Source organism: Diabrotica undecimpunctata, chromosome 8 (genome assembly GCF_040954645.1).
Source record: "Diabrotica undecimpunctata isolate CICGRU chromosome 8, icDiaUnde3, whole genome shotgun sequence".
Taxonomy (NCBI): Eukaryota; Metazoa; Arthropoda; class Insecta; order Coleoptera; family Chrysomelidae; genus Diabrotica; species Diabrotica undecimpunctata.
The window spans coordinates 36,981,688-37,007,361 of record NC_092810.1 but is presented as its reverse complement, the minus strand read 5'-3'; the positions used below and the strand labels follow the sequence as shown (position 1 = coordinate 37,007,361).

Sequence of the window (25,674 nt, the reverse complement as noted above, 5' to 3'; positions counted from 1 at the left end):
AGCAACGATCAACCAGAAGTGGAAACCTTTTGTTTTGATTTAAAGAAAAACTCTTCCCCTTTCGAGAATTCTAATAAATATTGTATATTATAAGCGTCAATTATGTATTTACAACCTTGGTATCTATAGCGCCAAGGATAAAAAAGTCATTGTTATATTTGGATAGAAGGTGAAGCTGGTCGGGGAGCCCAGGACGTAGGCAGTTGTCTTAAGAAACACATTGAAGAAAATGTTACTTCTGCAAAACATGTAATTTTGTGGTCAGACTCTTGTGGCGGCCAAAACCGCAGCATTAAAATAGTTTTGATTCTGAAAATGATTTTGGAAACTCATCCTACCATTGAAAAAATTACATTACGCTATTTCTTTCCTAGTCATAGCTTTTACCCAATGGTAGTGATTTTGGAGATTTTGAAAATGCCCTAAAATTTCAACAACGTTTATATACCGTTGATGATTACCTAAACGTGATGAAAAAATTCCGTAAAAAGAACCCACTAGTAGTTCACAGAATGAAAAAAGAAGAATTCGTCAAGCTAAGAAGAAATACAAGCGAATCAACAGAAGAGACCAATTTAATACATCTTGATAAAATATTAAAGTTAACAACTACAATTTGGTAAATATGGAACACTTCAAATATCTTAGATAAATAATCACGGTTAATAATAATGCCACTAAATAAATACAGATCATAATTTAAACTTTTTACCTACTTTAATATATAGATGCTAATCATGGACAATGACTAAAACGGATAAGGAAGAACTACGAATATTTAAAAGGAAAATAATAGGAAAATTGTTTTAACCTCATTATCATATCGCTACAAATCCGTATAGAAGAAGAACACATACTTAATAAAGAAAGCTCATATAACGATATTGTTTAGGCAAATAAATTGCTTAAGGTAGATCGTACACATGCATAGACGCCAAGATGTCAAACTTGTAAAACTGGTATGGAAGGAAGTTAGCACAGAAGAATACCACTTGTGCGTCTCAGTATGCAATGAAGAGAAAACATCCAATCATATCTCAAAAAATTAACATCGTGAAGGTTCTTCTCTGAACCCCATAACAAATGGCTAATCTTTTACTTTTCATTAAAAATTTAAATTTTAATAAGTCACGTAAATAACGTTTTAAAAGTGCCTTTCCTGAGATAACTTTTTTTAAGCCTGGTTTGTTTGATTACATGTAATTGATTTGATAGTCCCCAACAGATGAGTATTGACTATAGGTAGGATAGCAGGTAGTTAAACAGGCATGTGTTGATAAATATGATGGGTCGGTAGATAGTCTCATTATTCCTAAATCTGACCTCATGTTACCTTCCCCCTTCATTTGTGGAAGTCCTAAAGGCATTTTTTCTCTTGGGGCATCCTCCCAATTTAACTTGGCAATGTAGTTATTATAGAGCCTTTGGATATAGCCAGCGCAACTTTAACATTGAGATTTAGCTTCTTACACGACGTTGTTGTCTTTATATATGTGTTTGGCCTTGGCATTAGTTCCGTTCGGTATTGGTTAGTACGCGGACCTTTGTAAGTCGGAAAATACTTCTGATGGCTTTTCTAGCAATCCTGATCTAATTAATACCTGAGTTTTACGTACATTGTTTTGTTAGCGTTCTGGCCACATATCCACACATTAGCACTGGTTTAATCACTGTTTTATATATCCTGATTTAAGAAATTCGTATTAGACCTCTGAATTTAAAAGTATTATAAGAGTTATATATACATCAGTTAGCTACCTGAATATTCCCTTTTATTTCTTATGTTACAACGTTATCTACGATATCTAAAATGTTGCAATCCTTTAAAATTATATGGGTCTATTGTTACGTTATGCCCTACTCTACGTCATCTCTTTTGTATGTTAAAGAACATTTATATACTTTATTACTGACTATTAGACGGTTTTTTTTATATGTTAATATCATTATTTTATAGTATTCTAATAATTTATGGATTAAATCCGGATAGCAAATTGATATTCTTCACTTTCTCGGAAAATTAATATTCTAACACACAAAATCCTATTAAATTGCCAAAACCTTCCTTGCATATTCTATTCACTTATGAGGGGCAGCAGCAATATCAGTACCATAATAAGGCGTATAGTACTGGACTGGCTAATCGTTGGATAATGGGAAGCATGAATTTTAATGTTTTCGGGACTGCCATCTGTTAGCGGATTGCAGAGATATCAGTACCAAGTTAATGCATATAGTAATTGTTGCTTGAACTTTATTATTATTAAACAACACTATATTTTCTAGTAAAATCATCATGACTTTACAGTAAGAAAAATTTTCGAACGTTGGTTATGGAAACATCATGTACATACCACCAGGTTCCCTATGTCGATATCCAGCAAAATCGTTGTAATAAGGAGACGGCAAACAAAAATCCAGAGATAACAATATGCACCAAGAAAGTCTGTTTTATTCAACAGTCGAATAAACTACAGATTCTTGATTCAAATAGTCAAAAAATCAATAAGCAGCTTAGTAAAATAGAAATAACGCCTATTTAAGATGTAATCCATTAACGGGCCAAGGTACAAAGCACTCCTGGCATATGCTAATGATATGGATCTCATAAGAAACTTTCTCCGGTCCGCAAACATCTTTAACAAAGTGCACGAAAACTGTTTCACTTAAAATCAACGAAATGAAAACCAAATACAAGCGAATCAACAGAAGAGACCAATTTAATAAATTTAGAAAAAACATTAAAGTCAACAACTACAATTGAAAGTATGGAACATTTTAAATTTGCTGTGGCAAAAATCATTATACTTGGGTTACATTGATATTTATGTGGCAATCAGCTGTAAAAGTCATTGCCTTTTTCGTGTCGTATCATATTTTAGCATATCATATTTTGAGTGAAATTGATCCTAAATGCGTCTAATAATATTAAGTTTGTAAAACAGCTGTCCGTTTATGCTCATTCGGTCACCTTTTGTAAAACAGTCTGTGTAAATAGAAGGGATTTATATAATCTTTTCATTTCGTAATTTTTTCGTTTTATAATTATAGTTCTCTTGCTTTTATTTTCTATGGTAATACATATACATACCCAATTCAAAAGGGAGAAAACCAGCGAATTCTAAATTAAACATAAACATTATTCTCTCTTTCTCCCTATATGTTATATAAAGATCATCGTCATCGTATAGTCAGAACGGAACAAGATTCTATTGCCTTTTCTTCTTTTTGTCTTCCCTTTCCTATTGAAAATACAGCCAGGTAAAAGACGTTTTTAAAATTTATGTCAATATTTCTGAAGTGCCTTTTTTTTAGATAATTTTTTTTAAGCCCAGTTCGTTTGATTACATGTAATTGATTTGATATTCCACAACAGATAAGTATTGATTGTAGGTAGGATAGCAGGTGTTAATAAATATAATGGGTCGGTAGATAGTCTCATTATTCCTAAATCTGACCCTATGTTACCTCCTCCTTCATTTGTGGAAGTCTTAAAGGCATTTTTTCTCTTGGGGCATCCTCCCAATTTAACTTTTCAATGCAGTTATTATAGAGTCTTTGGATAAAGCCAGCGCAACTTTAGCACTGAGATTTAGTTTCTTGTACGACGTTGCTATCTTTATATATGTGTTTGATCTTGGAATTAGCTCTGTTCGGTATTGGTTAGTACTCGGACCTCTGTAAGTCGGAAAATACCTCTGATGGCTTTTCTAGCAATCCTGGTTTAATTAATACGTTCTCGTCACGTATCCACACATTAGCACTGGTTTGATCACTATTTTATATATCCCGATTTTAGAGACTCGAATTAGACTTCTGGATTTAAAAGAGGGTTATATATACATAAACATCAGTTAGCTACCTAAATATTCCCTTTTATTTTTTATGTAACAACATTACCTACGGCATCTAAGACGCTGCAATCTTTCAAAATTATATGGCTTTATTGTTCCGTTATGCGCTACCCTCGATCCTCTCTTTTGTATGTTAAAGAACATCTACTAAAGAAAGCCTAACCACTTTAAAATCCGGTCACATTTTCTATCATGTCGGAGAAAACTATGGGAATGGAGGCATTGGGCTCTTTATTAATAAAAAACTAGCTGAGAATATCATATCAGTAAAAGCAGTTTCCACAAGAGTTATACTTGCAAAATTACAACTAAACACCCGTTATTCCATAAAGATCATTCAAGTCTATGCACCAACATCGAGTCACGCTGACGAAGAAATAGAACAGTTCTATGATGACTTGTACACAGCTGTTTCAGAAGACCAAGAACATTTTACGGTAATATGTGGCGACTTTAATGACAAAATAGGAATAAGCACTGACCCAGCTGAAAATGCCCTCGGAAATTTTGGCACACCAGGTAGAAACGAAATGGAGGAAATACTCTTAAATTTCCTATTAGAAAACAATCTATATTTAATGAATAGCTTCTTCTATAAGAAGATCCATAGAAGATGGACTTGGAAGAGCCCCTATGGTAAGACAAAAAATGAGATCGACTTCATCATCACTGACAAAAAACATATAGTCAAAGATGTTACAGTCTTAAATCAATTTTCGGTTGCAAGCGATCATAGAATGGTCCGAGCAACTGTAGAAGTCAATATTAAGCACGAAAGACTGAACATGATAAAAAGTAAAAAATTCAAACCTTGGATGCGCCCAACGAATGAACTTGAGTTTGAAAAATATATCACCAGTAACTTACTCAGAAATACAACAAGAGAAGACATAAATAACCTAAACGAAGAAATAGTAGATACATTAACACAAGATCAGGAAAAATTTGGCCCTAAACATGGAAAAGAACAAAAAAATAGTAAAGAAACGAAACAAAAAATGGAAGATCGTAGAATGCTGAGAAGTCAAGGAAATGTTGACTCACAAGATATAAACAACATAAATAAAGAAATCTTTAAAGCCATCAGACGGGATATTAGAAAATACAACAACGAGAAAATTATAAAAACTATAGAAGACAACAAAATCATGAAAGCGTTGAGGAGAAAAATAGAAAATGACAAAAAAGAAATCTTCCAACTTAAAGACAAATATGGAAACATTATATAAAAGTCAACTTATTCCAGAGCTCATCGAACAACCAATACAAAAGGTACATAATGTAGGATCGGAGGATATACCAGATATATCACGAGAGGAAATTCAACATGCCCTTAAAAATATGAAAAATAATAGAGGTCCGGGGGAAGATGGTGTAGTCATTGAGACAATTAAACTAGGAGGTCCACTGTTGATGTCCCGAATCCAAACACTTTTTAATCTATGTCTGCATATTGAAAACATTCCAAGTAAATGGAAAAATTCGGTTACAATCATCCTCCACAAAAAAGGGGATAAAGCAGATCTCGAAAACTATAGGCCAATTAGTTTGCTTAACTACCTATACAAGCTCTTTATTTAAATACTGACAAACAGATTAGAAGCAAAACTCGATTTCTATCAATCAGAAGAACAGGCAGGATTTCGAGCGGGACACGGAATAAACGAGCATTTGCAATGCCTTAAAACTCTAGTTGAAAAGTCTATCGAATATAACAGACCCCTTGCTCTTATCTTTGTCGACTTCCACAAAGCATTTGACACAGTCGAAACAGTTGCTATCTTAAAAGCACTATCAGAATGCAGAATATATCAAAGGTATGCAAATATTATTCGAAATATATACGAAAATGCGACAACAACCGTTAACCTCCATTGCACTGAGAAGATAAAAATTGGCAGAGGGGTGCAGCAGGGAGATACCTTGTCGCCAAAACTATTTATAACAGTCATGGAGTACGCATTTAAAAGGCTAGAGTGGGAATCAAAGGGTATTAGAATCGATGGAAAGATATTCAATCATCTCAGATATGCCGATGATATTGTTCTCATAACAGACAACTTAGAAGAAGCCAGAGTTATGCTACAACAACTACAGCAAGTAACCCAGAAAGTCGGTTTAAAAATAAACTATAGAAAAACAAAAATGATGACCAATCTCGTCCCCAATGAGCTAATAGAAATCAAAAAGTCGCCCATAGAACTTGTAGAAAAATATGTGTATTTGGGTCACGAAATAAGGTTAACGCGAGATAACCAAACATGCGAGCTACTCAAAAGAATAAGTCTGGGTTGGGCTGCATTCGGAAAAATGAGAGACGTATTGAAAACAAATATACCGATCCATTTAAAAAGAAAAGCTTTTAACCAGTGCGTTCTACTAGTCCTCACATACGGAGCAGAAACCTTAACTCTTACAAAAACATCAGCCGAAAAATTGAGAAGGACACAACGAAAGATGGAGAGATCAATGCTTGGAATAAACTTAAGCAATAGAATAAGAAACGAGGAAGTTCGTAGACGAACCGGAGTGAAAGACATTATCGAACATATTACAAAAAAAAATGGAGATGGGCAGGACATGTTGCAAGAATGAAAGACAACAGTTGGACCAAAAAATTGCTTGAGTGGAGACCACGGGCTGACAAGCGAAGCCGAGGAAGACCCCCAAAGCGATGGACCAACGACCTCAAAAGAATCGTGACCAATTGGATACCAGAGGTGCAAAACAGAAGCAGATGGAAAAGTCTAGAGGAGGCCTATGTTCAACAATGGACAACTCATGACTGATTGATGATAATGATGATGACTATTAGACCGCTTTTTTTGCTGCTACTAGCATTATTTTAGAGCATTCTATTATTTAATTTATGGATTAAATCCGGATAGCAAATAGATATTCTTCACTTTCTCGTAGAAATAATATTCTAACACACAAAATCCTATTAAATTGTCAAAACCTTCCTTGCATATTCTATTCACTTATGAGGAGCAGCAGCAATATCAGTACCATAATAAGGCGTATAGTTCTGGACTGGCTAATTGTTGGATAATGAGAAGCATGAGTGTAGCAGTTTTAATGTTTTCGGTACTGCTACCTGGTATCGGGGAGCAGAATTATCATTACCGAGTTAATGCATATAGGAATTGTTGCTTGAACTTTATTATTATTAAACAACACTATATTTCCTAGTAAAATAATCATAAATTTACAGTAAGAAAAATTTTTGAACGTTGGTTATGAAAATATCATGTACATACCACCGGGTTCACTATGTCCATATCCAGCAAAATCCTTGTAATAATGATACTGGAAACCAAAGATAAAAATATGCTCCAAGAAACTCTGTTTTATAAAACAGTCGAATAAAATACAGATTCTCGATTCCAATAATCAAAAAATTAATGAACAGCTTACTAAAATAGAAATAACGCCTATTTAAGATGTAATCCATTAACGGCCCAAGGGACAAAGCACTCCTAGCATATGCTAATGATATAGAACTCATAACTCTAATGAGAAACTCTTTCGTCCACAAACTTCAATAAAGTGAAGAGAGCACAAAAAATGTTTGACTTAAAATCAACGAAATAAAAACCAAATACAAGCGAATCAACAGAAAACCAATCAACCAATTCAATAAACTTAGAAAAAACATTAAAGTCAACAACTACAATTTCGAAAGTATGGAACACTTTAAATATCTTAGATCACTAATCACGGTTAGTAATAATGCCACTAAAGAAATACAGAGCATAATTCAAACTTCAGACCTATTTTAATACATGGATGTGAGTCATGAAGAATGACTAAAACAAATAAGGAAGCACTCCGAATATTTGAAAGGAAAATAATCAGAAATTTTTATTTAACCCCATTATCATAACTACTATTTAAATGGGAATAAGCCACAATTAGAGGTTAAAGTTAGTTTATTGACGTTTCAATTTCCACTTCGGAAATCATTCTCACTAATGTTTGTATTTTGAGAACGATTTCCGAAGTGGAAATTGAAACGTCAATAAACTAACTTTAAGCTTTAATTGTGGCTTATTCCCATTTAAATAGTAATTACTTAAAAATGCCACAAGAAAATAGCTTCAGAACTCATTATCATATCGCTACAAATCCGTATAGAATAAGAAAGCATACTGAATAAAGAAAGCTCGCATAACGATATTGTTCAGGAAAATAAATCCCTTAAGGTATATCGGACACGTGCATAGACGCCAAGATGTCAAACTTGTAGAACTGGTGTGGAAGGAAGTTAGCACAGAAGAATGCCACTTGGGCATGTCAGTATACAATGGAGAGAAAACATCCAATCATATCTCAAAAAATGAACATTTCATTTGATTGCAGATTCGTGGAAAATCGATCAACTTGGAGATAAGTTGTAGTCAGCGAAGACCTACCCAGTGTTTTAGCGCTACGTATTGATAATGATAAAGAGAAAGGAGAAACAGTGACAAAAAGCAACAAAAATGGACTATGGAGCAAAGCTGCTTCAAAATCTTTGATTGGAGAGGATTAAAATGAAAGTATAAGAAATACAATGGATGATTGATGGATTCGAGAAACTTGAGACTTGAGAAAGGCACTCTCCGAAACAGCTGTAGTGATAAGATAGAAATAATTTTGTAGAAGTTTTGCTGTTTTATTGTTAAACAAAATGGAATTAACATACGACATTATATACGCTAAAATAACTAGACAACTTATATGATACGGACATATAAGGAGAAAGTTTAATGTACAATAATCTACCCAATATTTGTTATGAGTAAAAACGATATGAATAAACAAAATAAAGAAATCCATGGCAAAAGGCAAAAAGAGTAATGATTTAAAAATGAGAGAGGTATCCTGTGGATAACATGTGCTTAATTAGGAACGAATGGAGATGAAGATCAGAAGACGACAAAGAATGTTTTAAATTGATAAATGTATACAAATTTTAGCAATGTATATTTATAGGTCATTATTAGGGCCAACGTGCTAATTTTATGTAAAATAACACTTTTCAAGTTGGATCGGTTACAGCACGGTGGAATCAAATACACCCAAAGTTAAAAACTATCGATGTTTATATGAAAGATGAAACCTTATGGCACATGACCGTGCAATCTTGACACCTATACATTATCACATAATTGTGAACGGTATATTGTACCTTATTACTAATTATTTTATTCTAAGAATAAGTTTAATAATTTATGGGAGATTTAATGTATTTAAAATTTTACAGGATCCGGTATCGTAATAAGAAGTCAAATTTCACTACAACTCCATTAAAACGTGTTAAATTTTACTTTGGATATTCTTTCTGTGAATATAATAAGTAAAAATACAGTAAGTTTCATCTTCTTATTGTGCCGTATTCTAATTAAGGTTAGCGATTACTTCTTTAAACGCTTCCCATAAATTATTATAGTTTAAATTTAACTACTTTATGAAACAAATATTGCACGTCATAAATTGCAGGAATTGAAAAATTACAAAGATCTCCTGTTTACAGAGTTTCTTTTAATTTTATGTAGTTTATTATAATCCTACCAAAGGGCTTCTACTTTCTTAAACTGTTACACGACTACTTTTCTCGATGTTAGTACATTTAGAGACTAAATGTTTAAGTGCATATTCATTTTAACAAAAAATAATAATAAATAAAACGAAAACTAGCCATTTCCAAGCTTATAATAAATACTTTTTTAAGTTTGAAAATAATTAAAGCAAGTAATATAAATAACCACCATAAAATATTTAACTACATTAACCGAGTACCTATTTGTGAAATTTCTCGATGACTAAATTGATTGATATTTAAATAAATTTGAAGTTCCAAAACGCACCTGCTGTAAAATTTAAAAATCTACGACTAATCAAATTATTGGCAACATCGGAGGAGTTTAGTTGTGTACGCAAAGAAATGTAAACGGATCCCAAAAGTGTTTTAACCTATTACGGAGTCCACTTAATCCGACGTGTTGGTCGGAGTCCACATAAAGCGCTACCCAGATAATAATATACACGATGTATATTCGCCTGGAGTTAGTATAATACCGTTTTAGTACGGAGCCCCCATTAACCGCTAGATCTATATATATATATATATATATATATATATATATATATATATATATATATATATATATATATATATATATGTTTCATAATAGTTATAATAAATATAATTTAAAAAAGTACTTACAAACTAATTCTTTGAGAACCGCGATAAAAACCCTATATTATTAAAAATACTCATTGCTCATCATTCACAAACAAACAACACATAATAACAATATATATATATATATATATATATATTTATTATATATAATATATATATATATATATATATATATATATATATATATATATATATATATAATATAAAGTTTTATTTTGAGGTTGCAGTCATTAATAGGGCAGGAAAGTAAAACTCTTTGTTCTTTAATCAAGCTTTCGCAAAATTTATTTGCTTCTTCAGGATATGCTAAAATATGGTATCAGTAAATACAACGAAATTAGAACTAAATAGCATTGTACAAAACTAGTAAAAAAACTTACAACATGAGGTTAATCCATTAAATTTTCAAATTTGCAAAACATTAAAACTTAACTTATTTTAAAAATTATACAGTTATGTAAGTACAATATTCCAATTTAATTTAATTTTGTAAAAATTCATTTTGACATTGATTATGTTGATGTTTGATTTATGTCAGAAAGACACTCGTTTCTGTTTATTATATTTTTTGTTGTTGATAACTAGCTCTTGATTGTTATTATGGTTACGTACAAAGTGGCGCCAAATATGAATATTTAAATTTTTTGAAATTCTAATATTTATAGTCAGAAAATCTAATATTGGAAAATTATAGTATTAATTTTCGTAAGACAGAATGTAATTATAGATATTGCTTAGTTTATCAATATCAGTTTTTTTATTAACGCATTGATATTTATTTATGCATACCATTTCTAAGAATTCTCTTTTATTTAATTGGTTTTCGCGTCTTAATATATTAGTTTCATTGAAATTAAATGAATGATTTTTATTAATTGCATGATCTATTAATGCACACGTATTTTTATTATTTCTAAGGTCACTTTTATGTGATGTTAGTCTGCCTATTAGATTTCTAGATGTGTGTCCGATGTATGACACTAAAAATGTTAAAACATTAGCATCATTGTATACAAAAACTAAATCACCCATTAGCATTATGGAAAGCTCAAATGTAGTTTATATAATACCATGCGAAAATTGTGATAAGTCATACATCGGACTCACATCTAGAAATCTAATAGGCAGACTAACATCACATAAAAGTGACCTTAGAAATAATAAAAATACGTGTGCATTAATAGATCATGCAATTAATAAAAATCATTCATTTAATTTCAATGAAACTAATATATTAAGACGCGAAAACCAATTAAATAAAAGAGAATTCTTAGAAATGGTATGCATAAATAAATATCAATGCGTTAATAAAAAAACTGATATTGATAAACTAAGCAATATCTATAATTACATTCTGTCTTACGAAAATTAATACTATAATTTTCTAATATTAGATTTTCTGACTATAAATATTAGAATTTCAAAAAATTTAAATATTCATATTTGGCGCCACTTTGTACGTAACCATAATAACAATCAAGAGCTAGTTATCAACAACAAAAAATATAATAAACAGAAACGAGTGTCTTTCTGACATAAATCAAACATCAACATAATCAATGTCAAAATGAATTTTTACAAAATTAAATTAAATTGGAATATTGTACTTACATAACTGTATAATTTTTAAAATAAGTTAAGTTTTAATGTTTTGCAAATTTGAAAATTTAATGGATTAACCTCATGTTGTAAGTTTTTTTACTAGTTTTATACAATGCTATTTAGTTCTAATTTCGTTGTATTTACTGATACCATATTTTAGCATATCCTGAAGAAGCAAATAAATTTTGCGAAAGCTTGATTAAAGAACAAAGAGTTTTACTTTCCTGCCCTATTAATGACTGCAACCTCAAAATAAAACTTTATTTTACATAACGTGTCAGTCAATAATACCTAACTACTTTATATATATATATATATATATATATATATATATATATATATGTATATATATATATATGTGTATATATATATATATATATATATATATATATATATATATATATATATATATATATATATATATATATATATATTCACACTCAAGCCTGCGAAACTCACGATTTTAATAAACGCTCACTGTTGTCTGCACATCTAAATGTCATATATGTATGACATACATAGGATTTTGCTTTTTTTAGCATATAAGTATTAAGTTACGGAAAACAGCACGTGGTACACATATATACCAATAATCTATAAAGGGTTAAACAATATTAAAAAAAGAAACAACTTTGTATAATTGCTGTTTTAGGAATGTGTCAATATTTATGTCAATAGTTTATCGAAATTACAAAATTAATTAAATGTCTTTATTTCTAGGTTAATTTCTACAAGGCGTTCCAGTTTTGCCGACAACAAGGAATGCATTTGTTAAGTATCAATAGTCAACCAGAAAACGATCAAATTGGAAAATTTATTGATGACAATGGTAAGATTGTAATACATCTGGTAGGACAATGGTATCCTAAGGTATTTAAATATATGACAAGATAAAAAGTTTTCGAACTAGTCGATAAAAGGCACTGCAGTCCCTCATAAAATGGGGTTTTTATCACATGTTTATAAAGAAAATATAGAATTAGCTGGTTAATTAATTTAAGTCGTAAAAATTATATGTATATGATTGTGAATATAAGAAAAAATCCATTGGCATAACTCATAAATTATTATCAGCACAAAATAGCAACCACTTAGCCTTTTTGAATGTTGCAAATATCGGTTAAGAAGAAACGGCGTCGAGAGTCGTCGTATCAAGTTAAGAAATGACGTCGGGCAGTAATGCTATTTAGGCGTACTGTCGTAGATTTGCACGTCGTGCAAATGTTGACTGAATTATATTTTTTTCTGAGGGTGTGATTCTATTTATATAGTTCGATCGTGTGAAATTTACAAAATTTCGCTCCCACAGTTTGAGAGACGTAATAAATTAAGTAATTCTCAAATTAACCTTTAAAAAGCCATTAACTGGAGCGTTTTGAGGTAAATTAATGATTTTCCCACATACGTGTAGGTAATCGTATGCAAGTGGTTCCTATATTTGATAAAACATGTGAATATAGCTAATTTCAGCGTGGGAAATTTATAGAAAATAAACAATGAAAGACGTAATTAAATAAGATCATATGTTAAAAATATTAAGAATATTAAAACTAAAATATTTAAGTAAGTACTAAATACTTATCCAAACATCACCAATATATAGTCGTCCAAACCTATTAAAAGTATTTGGAATCTGCATTTCGATTATCAAACGTATAAAATGGGCATGCGTATTAAATCGCGGTTGTACATTGGTCAATTAAAAATTATATTTTTTATGTGTAACCATTATTTTAAGTGTTTATTTTATAATTTATCGTTCATTAAAAACAGCCACAACCTCAGTTAAAATTTTAGTACTACTTTTTATTTCTTTAATAGGAATATATCTCGATTACTTGTCATGTTTTTCGCCTTCTGATCTTTTCTTTTCAAATCGTATCATGGTTTTGGTAACTTGCCTACTATTTTTCATGTGTTTGGTATCTAAATCTTAGACTATTGTGCCCATCTTTCTACCTTCTTTTCTTTCACCTAATGACTTCTTGTACTTCCAGTTCTTCTCTAATGTCCTGACTTTTATTTTATGCTTAAGAGCTACTTTCTTGCCGCTATAGGAAGAACTGTAGCGGTCTTAGCGGTCTTGGAAGGTTACATCTCTATTAAATGAGCTGCTGAGAGTGTAAGTCTAAAGAAAAACTGCGAGAAAATCATGCTCCTGGAATGCTTTTGTGACAGAGATCATATAGAAATATCACATCAGATGGTTATGCGGTAACGTTTCTGTCGAATAGAAAGGCAAGAATAGCTGCTAAAAATGGATGCTTCTTTAAATTAAATAGAATGTTACAAGCTGGTTGCTGAGTAGAATATCTAAAATCAAATTTAATAAATTAGTAGCAAAATCTGTGATACCATATGGAAAAGAAACTTGGACCCTAGCAAAAATGCGTAAGGATCAGCTACGGAGATGGAAAACAATTAATAGATGTGCTCGGAGTGCATTATTTTGTTGCAGATTCATCTATAAATAAGTTTGAAAGATTTCTCTTAAATCTCCTCTTGTTTTTGTTCTGAAGCTATTTTCTTGTGGCATTTTAAATTAATTTATATTTAAATGGGAATAAGCCACAATTAAAGGTTAAAATACAATAAACGTATTTTAACCTTTAATTGTGGCTTATTCCCATTTAAATATAAATCTCCTCTTGTTTTTCTTTGTATTCATTTTCTACATTAACTTCATTTTTAGGTTTTCAAATTTTAGCCACCTCTTTAATTTTTCTACAAAGTTGTTTATCTTTGTACTTTCAGGTTGTTTCACTTCTCTGCATTTTTACCGAAGTCATATTCCTTTGCTATTTTAACTTTTTCGTCGATCTCTCCGTTCAGTTGTTAGTATCTTATTTTAGTTCTGTTTTTTCGTGACGGTCTTTTTTTTTGTTTTTTTATATTTTATCGTAGATGTAGAGTGATTACTTTTTCTTTTGTTTTTTTTTTTTCATTTTAGATTGGTTTGTCTATTTTATGATATTTTTAAAGTACATACAGTACTATACATATTCTCTTATTTCTTTTAAATAATTCGCCTTTGGCGCATTTGTGCAAAGTTTGGTACCAAGATATGCCTGGTAACGACATTTTCTGTCAATATCTACGACATCCCAGTTTTTCTCTTTAGGGTTTTATTTTCTACATTTTTTCTAAGAACATTTCATTTTTTAATGAAGATTTTTTATTTAGAACACCAGTATTTGCCTTTTTACATGTAGTTTCTAACATAATTTGTAAGAATATTGAATAATATATTTAAATTAGGCCTTTACCAACATTATATAATAGAAAAAAAACTATTTCCAAGGTCACAACAGTTATAAATAATGAATAAATTGATTACTTGTTGGTTTTGGAAACGTAGAATTAAAAATCTATAAATATTATTTAATTTGAAATAAAATAACACCTACACTATTTTCTAATAACTTTTCTTGACTTTGAAATTAACTTTGTTGATGTCAGTAAGTTAATAAATAAAAACCTTCTCGATGTCTTTTTTTTTCTACTTCAAGGTATCTTTAGAGGCCTCTACATCAAAGATCATCATTATTTTTAACTACAATGTATATTTTGGTCTGTTCCGAAATCGGTTTCCATTTATTTCTATTTTCCACCCAAGTTTTCAAGTTTGTTCTAAACGCTCGTAAGGTTTTCTCCACTTGGTTCTTAAATATTGTTAAGGCGATAGAGCTCACAGTTACACGAGTAGCGTCTGAACCAAATTCCGTCTTCCTAAAGGCGTTTGAATATATGCCAAGTAGTTGAAACCGCAAAATATTATTATTAGTCACTTACACAATATTAATATAATACATATATATATATATATATATATATATATATATATATATATATATATATAATATATATATATATATATATATATATATATATATATATATATATCAATAATATTATGTTTCAATTAATTGTTTTATACAACTTTAACTCTAGATGTCCAGTTTCGTAAGCTTTTTCATATTTTTTAACATCATTGACTGCTACATGTCTTTGTAAGGTAACACACATTTTTTAACTTCTCTATGAATGTTTGGTTTCATATTGTTCTTTTTAGATGAACTGATGATGCTTTCTGAGCAGAAAGCGAAACGTCTTCAATAAATAGATGAAGTAGCCACCTTCTTTGTCTTTTATTTCTCCACTTGACCGAAAAACCCACCAATCTTCGAGTGTACCTTAGTATATATATATATATATATATATATATATATATATATATATATATATATATATATATATATAAAGTAGTTAGGTATTATTGACTGACACGTTATGTAAAATAAAGTTTTAATATGAGGTTGCAGTCATTAATAGGGCAGGAAAGTGAAACTGTTTGTTCTTTATCAAGCTTTCGCAAAATTGATTTGCTTCTTCAGGATATGCTAAAATAGGGTATCAGTAAATACAATAAAATTATAATTAAATAGCATTGTATAAAACTAGTATAAAAACTTACAACATGAGGTTAATCCACTAAATTTTCAAATTTACAAAACATTAAAACTTAACTTAATAAAATTATATAGTTATGAAGTACAATATTTTAATTTTATTTATATATATATATATATATATATATTTATATATATATATATAGAAAAAATATATAAATATATATATATATATATAGAAAAAATATATTATATATATATATATATAGAAAAATATATATATATATATATATATATATATATATATATATATACAATAATTTGCCTTTGGCAATATTTGGCAATATTAATTCGATTTTGTGAAAATGCTAAAACATAGATCGATTTTTATTATAAAGGGGTCATCTTTTAGTGGTATAAGTATCTGTCAAATGTCAACTTTCTCCCTTCCAGTACCCTAACCGTTAAATTTTAAATAGGGATCATGTGTGGCATGTTAGACATTCCACTTAAGAACGCAGGTATCCATAATTTTTTTCAAATTAACTCTATTCTGCTAGTATCAATTTTTGGTCATGTGAAAAACTAAATTAAAACGTAACATAAAATGTAACATAAATAAAATTAACTAAATTTTAAATTAATAATTTAAAATAGATTACTCATCATCATCGTTATATCTATTTAATTAAATGTTCAAAATTATATTCGTCAACGTCTATACAATTATAAAGTCACTGTTCGAAATTACGAATAACATATTGGAGTAGTTTAGGGGTTACTAGACTATATTCAAGCAATATTCGCTGTCTTAGTTCTTCTAATTGAGCTGAAATGGTATTATAAATAAATCTTGCTTTTTAAATAGTGAGTTTAGCTGTGAGTTAAATCGGTGATCTTACTGCCCATTTAATAAAACACCGATTTAACTCTCCTGGACTTCTTTATATGGGTTATTTAAAAATCAAGATTTATACTACCGTTCATGCTGTATTGGAAGAACTAAGGCAACGAATACTGCATGCATGTAGTTTGGTAACCCCTAAAATGCTCCAAGATATTTTTGACAGTTTCGAACAGCGAATTTATGCGAATGGTACATTGGTGGAGATAATTTTAAATATTTAATTAAGTAGTTGTAGTTGATGAGTAAACAGTTGTGAATTATGAACTTATTAACTAAAAATTTAGTTAATTTTATTTACTTTACATTTAATCAAGTTTACATAAACGGAAATTGACACTAGCAAAACATAGATGTTACGTTTAGTTTTTAAGAGGTGTAACACTCTCAATAAATTGATAATTTTTTACAAGAATAGGGTTAATATAGAAAAAATTATCTGAAGAATCTAAATTCTCCGGCGAAATACCTGTCTAACAATGTACCACACGTGGTAGGTATATTATTTATTTAAAATTTGAGGGTTGGGGTGCTGGAAGGGAGGATGTTGACAATTGACAGACATGTAAATAGTTAAAAGATGACCCTTTTAGAATAAAATCGATTTATTTTAGCATTTTTACAAAATCCAATGAATATTACCAAATATCAGGGTGGACTCTTTTGAGTGGCCAACCCTGTATATACAAACACTGTTTCCTGAACATAATCGACCCGATATATCCTAAACAACGTGCGAGCGATGCTATTTGAATATATGTAACCACAGTAAAAAGGATAATTCAATAAGTTAATATGTTAACAAATGCAGATTCAAATAATTCAAAATAATCTTGAATATGTTGCCTGTGTGAGTCCATTTCAAATGGGTGAAAGAAATAAGAATAAGACTTACTCACAATCTATTTAATTCTAGCACCAACGACCGGCTTCGCATACTACAATTTGCTATGCATCTTCGGGTCTTAAGGTACATGGTAAACTAAATGCTGAAATTACAAAAACCCGCATTAGGGTCCTGTCTGTGAAAGAAATACGATAATTGCTGTATTTCTTTACCAGACAGCACCCTAATGCGGGTTTTTGTAATCTCAGCATTTAGTTTACCATGTACCTTAAGACCCGAAGATGCATAGCAAATTATAGTATGCTCAACTCGTTGGTGGTAGAATTAAATAGATTGTAAGTAGGTCTTATTATTATTTCTTTTACCTAATTCACAAGAATTTTCACTTACTTATCGGAAAGCAACTGTGAGAAACTTGCGGGACTACGACAAAAACTTTATTAGAAATACAATTTGTCATTTTCATAACAGTAAAGATTGTCGAGCTGAATGGTGTGTGAGTGCATGAGTGATGAATGGGCGTACGAGTGGACTGGAAGCGTAAGTTTTCTCTACAGGATTGTAAAAGATAATCGACGTTTATTAATTGAACGGAATGACATTTGCGCTCTGTGCCTTAAGTATTTAGACAATAGTAAATACTACAGAAGTGAAATTAAGCCAATTATAAATGTTGATGAAACCTGTGTGCATGCAGGACACATTACGCCAAACAGCTGATCAGTTGATAGTGGTAAATGATTATTTAAAAACATTTCAAAAGAAATATTTTTATTATATACTCTGGTGAACAAATGAATTTCACAGTTTCACACCGAATTCCCTTTTGATTTTTACGATTTTTCATCAGGTGTCAACTAAAGAGATTATAATGATAACATGAGTGCAACAAAATTACGAAAAATGGTTGAAAGAACAGTTAATTCTTAATTTATCTGTAGGATCTGTTGTTGTCACCGACAATGCTCCCTACCATAATGTACAAATTAATATAGCACCTATCAATAATTCTAAAAATGCAGATATGTTATCTTGATTGACAGAAAAAAATATATCATTTGTAACATCAAAATGGAATTGCAAAACAGAATGTTAGTTTTACGTTAGGAGCTGTAAAACTGTTGATGAAACAGATAGAGGAACAAGAAACTTAAAATAATAGACGGAACGAGTTCCCTCTGTCATTACGTTGCCCATATTTACAGATCTCGTAAGTTGTCTATCTATTCTAACTTACATTTTGTTGTTTTGGTAGATGTTTTTAATAGTTTTTATAATATCTAAACGAATCCTTTAGATTAGAAGACAGACAGATAAACAATTAATGAAGAAAATTTCTATAATAAATTCCATAATAAAACCAGATATGTAACAGAACATTTTATATATGAAAGAGAAGGTTTAGGTACTATTTTTTATCCAATTGAAGTGGCTGTAAAGTTGAAAAGATTCAACCGTTCAAATCTACAGCAACATTCTATAACCTAGCGAGACATCAAAATGAAGACAATTTTGCTAAATCAACACATTACTCAACTTACTAAAGTTGAAGATGTTTGAGCTAACCCCTTATATAATATTTTAATATTATGGAGAAATCTCAAAAAAATTATTAATATACATGTATTATTGTTTAAAATGTTATTTAAGTTTTCTTTACGTAATTTAATTTATTCATATATATATTACAGGATCCAACTTGTAAATAAAATACATTTTGGAGACGGCTATCGCGGTATTCCCGTTCTCCTTCGTCAATCCTTCCAGTCCAAGGCATGCTCCTCCTCCAAACCTCTAGATTTCATCGCTCTTCTAATTCCTTCATTCCATAAGCGTCGAGGTCTACCTCTTTTTCTTCTTCTAGGGGGCTTCCATCTGTGAAGTTTTTGGGGCCAACGTTCCTCAGCCATTCTCAATAGATGTCCAAACCATTTTAAACCTCTTCTTTCTATTATGTCAATGACCGTTTCTGTAGCATTCATGTTTTTTCTTATAGATTCGTTGGTCTTCCTTTCCAGCCTTAATGTTCTAGCACTTCTTAATCTGCATTAATTGTCCATACTTCAGAGCCATAACAAAGAACTGATTCAACCATAGTTGGCCCTATTCTTTTTTTGTTTCTTTTGGAAATGTTACGATCCCACCATAAGGAGTTCAGACATCCTACAATTACGCCCCTGATTAATTCGTTGTTTAATTTCGGTTTCTCCCAAGCCGTTCTTATCAATGAGTGCCCCTGAATATTTAAATTTTTCCACTTTTTTGATTTCCATGTCCTCGTCTATCAACACTTTAAACCTTGCATCTGAATTGATAACTAAATATTCTGTTTTCTTTATGTTGACTTTTAACCCCCATTTTACATATTCTCTGTATAGATCATAAGAATCTTGAGCTAGGACAACTTGGTCATCCGCAGAGTTCAGGGAGAACAGTACGACATTTCCTATGGGGATTCCCATTCCCTGGCAGTGATTTTTCCAATTGTGGAGGGCTGCCTCAATATATAAATTAAACAGTAAGGGTGACATACTGCATCCTTGTCTTTAGTTACTTTTATTTGCTCTGATAGTCTATTTCAGATTTTTAGGTAGGTAGTGTTATCCCTCTATACTTCTGTGATTATTCCTAAAAGGCATGGACTAATGCCGAGTTGTTGTAAAGCTTGCCACAAATTAAGTCTTGAAACTGTATCATACGCCTTTTCTTGCTGTCAATGAAGGCTAGATGTACTTCGTTACTAACCGCTATTCTTTTTTCTATTAATTGTTGGAGTATAAACAAGTTATCAGTGCAAGATCTACCAGGCGTAAATCCACTTTGGTCTTCGCTAATTAGATGTCCTACATCATCTTGTATTTTTCCATTTATTATCTTTCCAAACAATCTCCCGAAAGTAGGTAGGATACTTAAACCTCTGTAGCAGTTAGGACCTTTTCGATTACCCTTTTTAAAGATGGGCACTTGGTGAGCGGTTTCCCATTCAGATGGTGCTTTAATTTGTTGGCAGAATTGATTCATTAGAAAAGTTATTCGTTCTATTAGGAGTAAATCTCCTGCTTTAAGTAACTCTACAGCTATATTGACAGGTCCTGGAGATCGCCGGTTTTTCATTTTAATTAACACAGTACGGACTTCGTTGTTAGTAGTATTTATGTTACTATTTGTTTGTCTCTCCATACTGTATTACTATCCCTTATATTCCAATCTGGACTCTTGGAGTTCGTTTTTATCGTGATTTTTCCACTTTTCTATAGGAATTAAGTTGCTTAAGGAGTTATGGGTGTTTTTCTTTAGATTAGTGATAGTTCTTTATGCTTCTGTAGTCTATGAACCTCCTATTAAATTTTCAATTTGGACATATTTTTGTTTCCAGAAATTGCTTTTTGCTGCTTTTATTTGATTGCGTATTTCTTCGTTTTTCCTTTGATATGTTACTCTATTGCTAGATGTTTTATTCGTTAGCCATTTCTTATGTAGATTTTTTTCTTGTATAATTTCTTTTACGTTTTCTGTCATCCATGGTGGTTCGTGGTGTTTTTTGTCGTTGTTCTCTGTTCCTAATACTACATAAGTATTTTTTAATGTTTTGCGGTTGTTGTATTCTTGCCACAACAAATTGAATAATCAAAAGAGATATTAAAACATTAGTGTGATTTCATTGTCAATTAATTAAATATTGGTGTGTTCAGAAATAAATTTTACGTTTATCTGACAGATAAGTAACCGCAACATAATTTGACGTGAAAAAACGGCTCCATTTTATTCTATGAATAAATATTTATCCTCTAGATAACTATCTGTCAGATAGGACAATATTTATCAGGAGGTGAAAAGACCGGCCCTTTTAGCAAGAAGTTTATTATTTTAAAAATTTAATTTCTAACTCTTTTAAAAGGTTGTTGATCCTAAAATATTGGCTGCGAATTTGGTGATCGGTAATAAATATACTATAAAACTGAAGGTTTCCCAAAAAATGAATTGTCAAACTGAAATTATTCTGGTTTTTGTACCTAGATCGATTTCATGTAAATGTTAGCCAATCTTGAGGTAGCCAATATATCCACTATTATAGATGGTGTTAAATAGTTTGCCTAGGAGTTTTCTTCGTCTAAGTTTCAGAAAATTTGGACAAATCTTGCTTGGTCTAGCTGATTGGCCGTTTTTTAATCCGTTCAGAGTCTTATCTACTTAAGAAGTTATTATACTTCACCCGTGCCTGTCTAAATGACTAATCTGCTGCTAAATCGTAATAATGCTGTTGATGTAAGAGATATTAAGCATACTGCATCGTCTAAGTACTTCTTCTTCTTAAGGTGCCCTTTCCATTACTAAAGGTTCTTAGTATCGAATGTGTTTTCATGCCTGTCCAGTGTCTTACATTTTTCAGCCAGGAGCATTTTCTTCTTCCTGGACCTCTCCTTCCTTTCACTTACCCTTCCATTATCAGTCGTAGGAAGTATTTTTCTCCTCTGTAAATATGTCCTAGATAACTCGTTTTTCTGGTAAATATTTTACAATATTTAGGAGTTCTCTCTCAGTCCCCATTCTTCTCAGCACCTCGTTGTTGGTCACGTGCTCTGTCCAAGAGATTTTCAGCATCCTACGAAAAGCCCACATCTGAAAGTCTTCTACACGTCTCATACTTGTGATTCCGAGAGTCCATGTTTTCACTCCGTATAACAATATGGAGTAAATGAATGTTTTTACAAATTGGTATCGAATATCCAACGATAAGATAGAGTTTATTAGGAATTTTTTCATTCTTTGAAAAGCGGACCTAGCATACTCTATACGAGCACGTTATTCAACTTGGTAGTCAAGATCGTTTGCTATCCAGCAACCAAGATACTGGAATTTTTGTACAGGTTCTATCTGTTTGTTGTAGATACAAATATTCATGTCGGCATTTAGTGCATGTGTAACGGCCATTACTTTTGTTTAATTTGTGTTTATATTCAGCCCCAAGCTATCTCCCTCTCTCTCTGAGTACTTATGACGTGAAATTCGGTTGGACAAAGTTAAGCAGCCATGTGGAGCTCCAATGTCATGTCGCCAAAGGTGTTAAATAAGATTCGCGTGACTCAAAGGGCTGTGGAGCGCCAACTGTTCAGTGTCTCTCCAAGAGACGCAATTCATCATAGAACAAAAACAAAGGACGCCATCGAAAAAATAACATCGCTAAAATCAAATTGAGTAGAACACGTCCCTAGATTATCAGACAACCAATAGACAACATGTATTACTACCTGGAGGCTAAGACAAGAAACACTACGGAGTAAAAGACGCTCACCAACCAGATGGACTGACGACCTGAAGACTGAAGCGTATTAGCAATAACTGGATGCAAGTCGCACAAGACAGAAATATATGAAAAGGGGTGAAGGAGACTTATAACCAGCAGTGTGTGCATACAGGTTGGTGATAATAACTCGTGCTTGTCTGATTTTGACTACGAAAGGGGGTAACAAGTCAAAAAGATCTGAAATATAGATTGTCCATACTTATTGTATCTCCTGTGAATCAAAAGAGTGTTTTATTGTCTTTATCTACTATTTTTAAATACATTGGGGGTTTGGTTGGGAAATTTTACTTTTAAGCAAATTTTAGGCGTGTTGTATGCTTTTTTAATTATTGTAGGTTAGGTGTCTGTACTTTGTTGGGCTTTACTAAGTTCATCATTGAGTTTGCAAGAAAGTGTTTATTTTTTTGCTGCGTTCGTTAGCATTTTCGAGTTAGGTTTTTTTATAACTTTCTTATTAAGTTTTTTCAGCCATATATTTGTGCTATTACAGGATTGTGATCTGACTCTACGTCTGTACCAGGATTTTTACACTACGAGTGCTGTTTCTGTATATTTTTTTGTCTTAAAGGTAGTTTAAACCATGTGGTAAAGATTAAAATTTTCTCCTCTTGCCGGAATTAAGTTAGGGTATCGCTACGTTCATTTCTTACTCCCAAACCACGTTTACAATAGTGTCATCGTATCTTTCCTTGCCTGCTTTTGCGTTGAAGTCCGCTAATATAAAATTAATTGTATCGTTTTTGGTTTGGGACAACAATTGTTTTTGTTCCGCGTAGAAATATTTAATACCTGCTTCTGGTTTATCAGCTATTGGGCCACAGGCTTAAATAATATTTAGATTCTTTCTTGTTTCTTGCTGCCTTGAATTGTATCATCATAGGCCTGTAAGAAATTGGTACGAAGTTGGCGACCAAGTGAGCTGTTCTAGGATCTAGCACCATTATAATGGTTGGGATCGTCGTTTCCAGAGTGGTAAAAACTATAATTGTTTAATTGATAAACAGTGTAATTGTTTACTGATTATGTTTACCCCTATCAAATGCTTTTATGTAGTCTATGAAGCCGATGTAAAGGTCTTGATTAATATCTGGGCATCTGTGAATAAAAGCAAAATAGTGTTCCTCTTATGCCAACACCGTTCAGCTCAACGGCATCTTATTATCTACTTCTAGTTTGGAGTGTATTCCGCTGTGTATTATGCTAACAATGGTTTTGATGACTGGATATAAGACTACTGGTTCAATAGACTTTGCGCATTCTTTTAAATTTACCTATTTTGACAGATTTTTCTGTATCTCTTTAAAACGGATATATAAAACATCGGAATGTAAGTTGATCATAATATAGAATGCTTTTTTTTTTCAGGTTTAGCAAAAGGTCACTACTGGACATCAGCTTCAAACCAAGTCGGAGACGGCCAGTGGGTCTGGTTATCTACTGGACAAGACATGTTATATACGAATTGGTACCCCGGAGAACCCAGCGGAAAAAACTCTAAAAATACATCTGAGCACTGCGTTGAAGCGCGGCATTGGGCTCAGCCTAGTGGCTTCACTTGGAATGACATTGACTGTTTATCAGAATTGTATTTTATCTGCGAATCGATCACAGATTGTGCCAATGCAAAAAATAGGAAATAGCAGTTTTAAAAAATACTTTTAATTTGATCATCAACGCACCATTTTTGTAATAAAACTTTCATTAAAAGATTTTTTTATTAACCTTTTCTTCCATAATTAAAAAACATTGACTGAGGTTTTCACCTAAAATACTCCCTCGCAGTGGGAGGAAACGGGAAACATCGATTTACCAAGAAGCTGTAAGCCGTAGAAAAAAATGTTTCAAACAAGAATCTTTTTATGACAATATAATTCTTCTTCTCCTTCTTTTTATGGAGACATGACTCTGTCTGTTTTTCAATGTGCCTCCAGTAAGTTGTCGTTCCATCGTTTTCGTGGTCTTCTTACTGATCGTCTTCCTATTGGGGAACCGTCTCTTGTCGTCTTTACTACTCTATGTGTTGTCACTCAGTTTATATGATCGTTCCATTCTACTTTTCTATTTCTTACCCAGTTCTTGATGTTCTTTACCTTGCATCTACGTAGTATATCTGTGGGTACACTATTAGTGGCCAAAATTCTGGAAGTTTACCAAAATTTTAGTTTTGTTATCAGCATTCCTCTTTTTCATAATACTTATGTTATTTATAAGTTTATCTATAATTTGATTGTATCGTTTTATGCTTCTACTTCCCTCTAAAAATTTAAAAATAAATAAAATAAAAGCCGTTAGATATTAGTAGATGTATAAAAAACATGGTACAATGGTTATTATCACAAAAATTAGTATTTGGTGGGATAACTTTTGTTTTTTAAGAGACTCGATTCTACGAAGCATGGAGTTCACGAGACTCGCCAAATCTTCTAATGTAATAACTCCAAACCAATTTTGAATAATGGCTTCTATCAGTTCTCTCTTGTTACTTGGGTTTCGGCGTGATATTAACACTTTCAGCCTTGACTATCAATTTTCTATTGGATTTAGACGGGACTATTTCCAGGCC

The 25,674-nt window shown here is 31.5% G+C and overlaps 1 protein-coding gene across 1 annotated transcript in view; it reads left to right on the top strand.

The window, feature by feature from the left end:
• The window catches only part of LOC140447443 (C-type lectin mosGCTL-7-like), a 49,970-nt gene extending 25,146 nt beyond the window's left edge, over positions 1–24,824 (top strand). Inside the window, exons 2-3 of the mRNA XM_072540091.1 lie at positions 12,367–12,475; positions 24,477–24,824. Of these exons, the coding sequence (XP_072396192.1) occupies positions 12,367–12,475; positions 24,477–24,751 (384 nt within the window). The 3' untranslated portion in view covers positions 24,752–24,824. The remainder of the gene's footprint in view (positions 1–12,366; positions 12,476–24,476) is intronic.
• Positions 24,825–25,674: the final 850 nt, after the last annotated feature.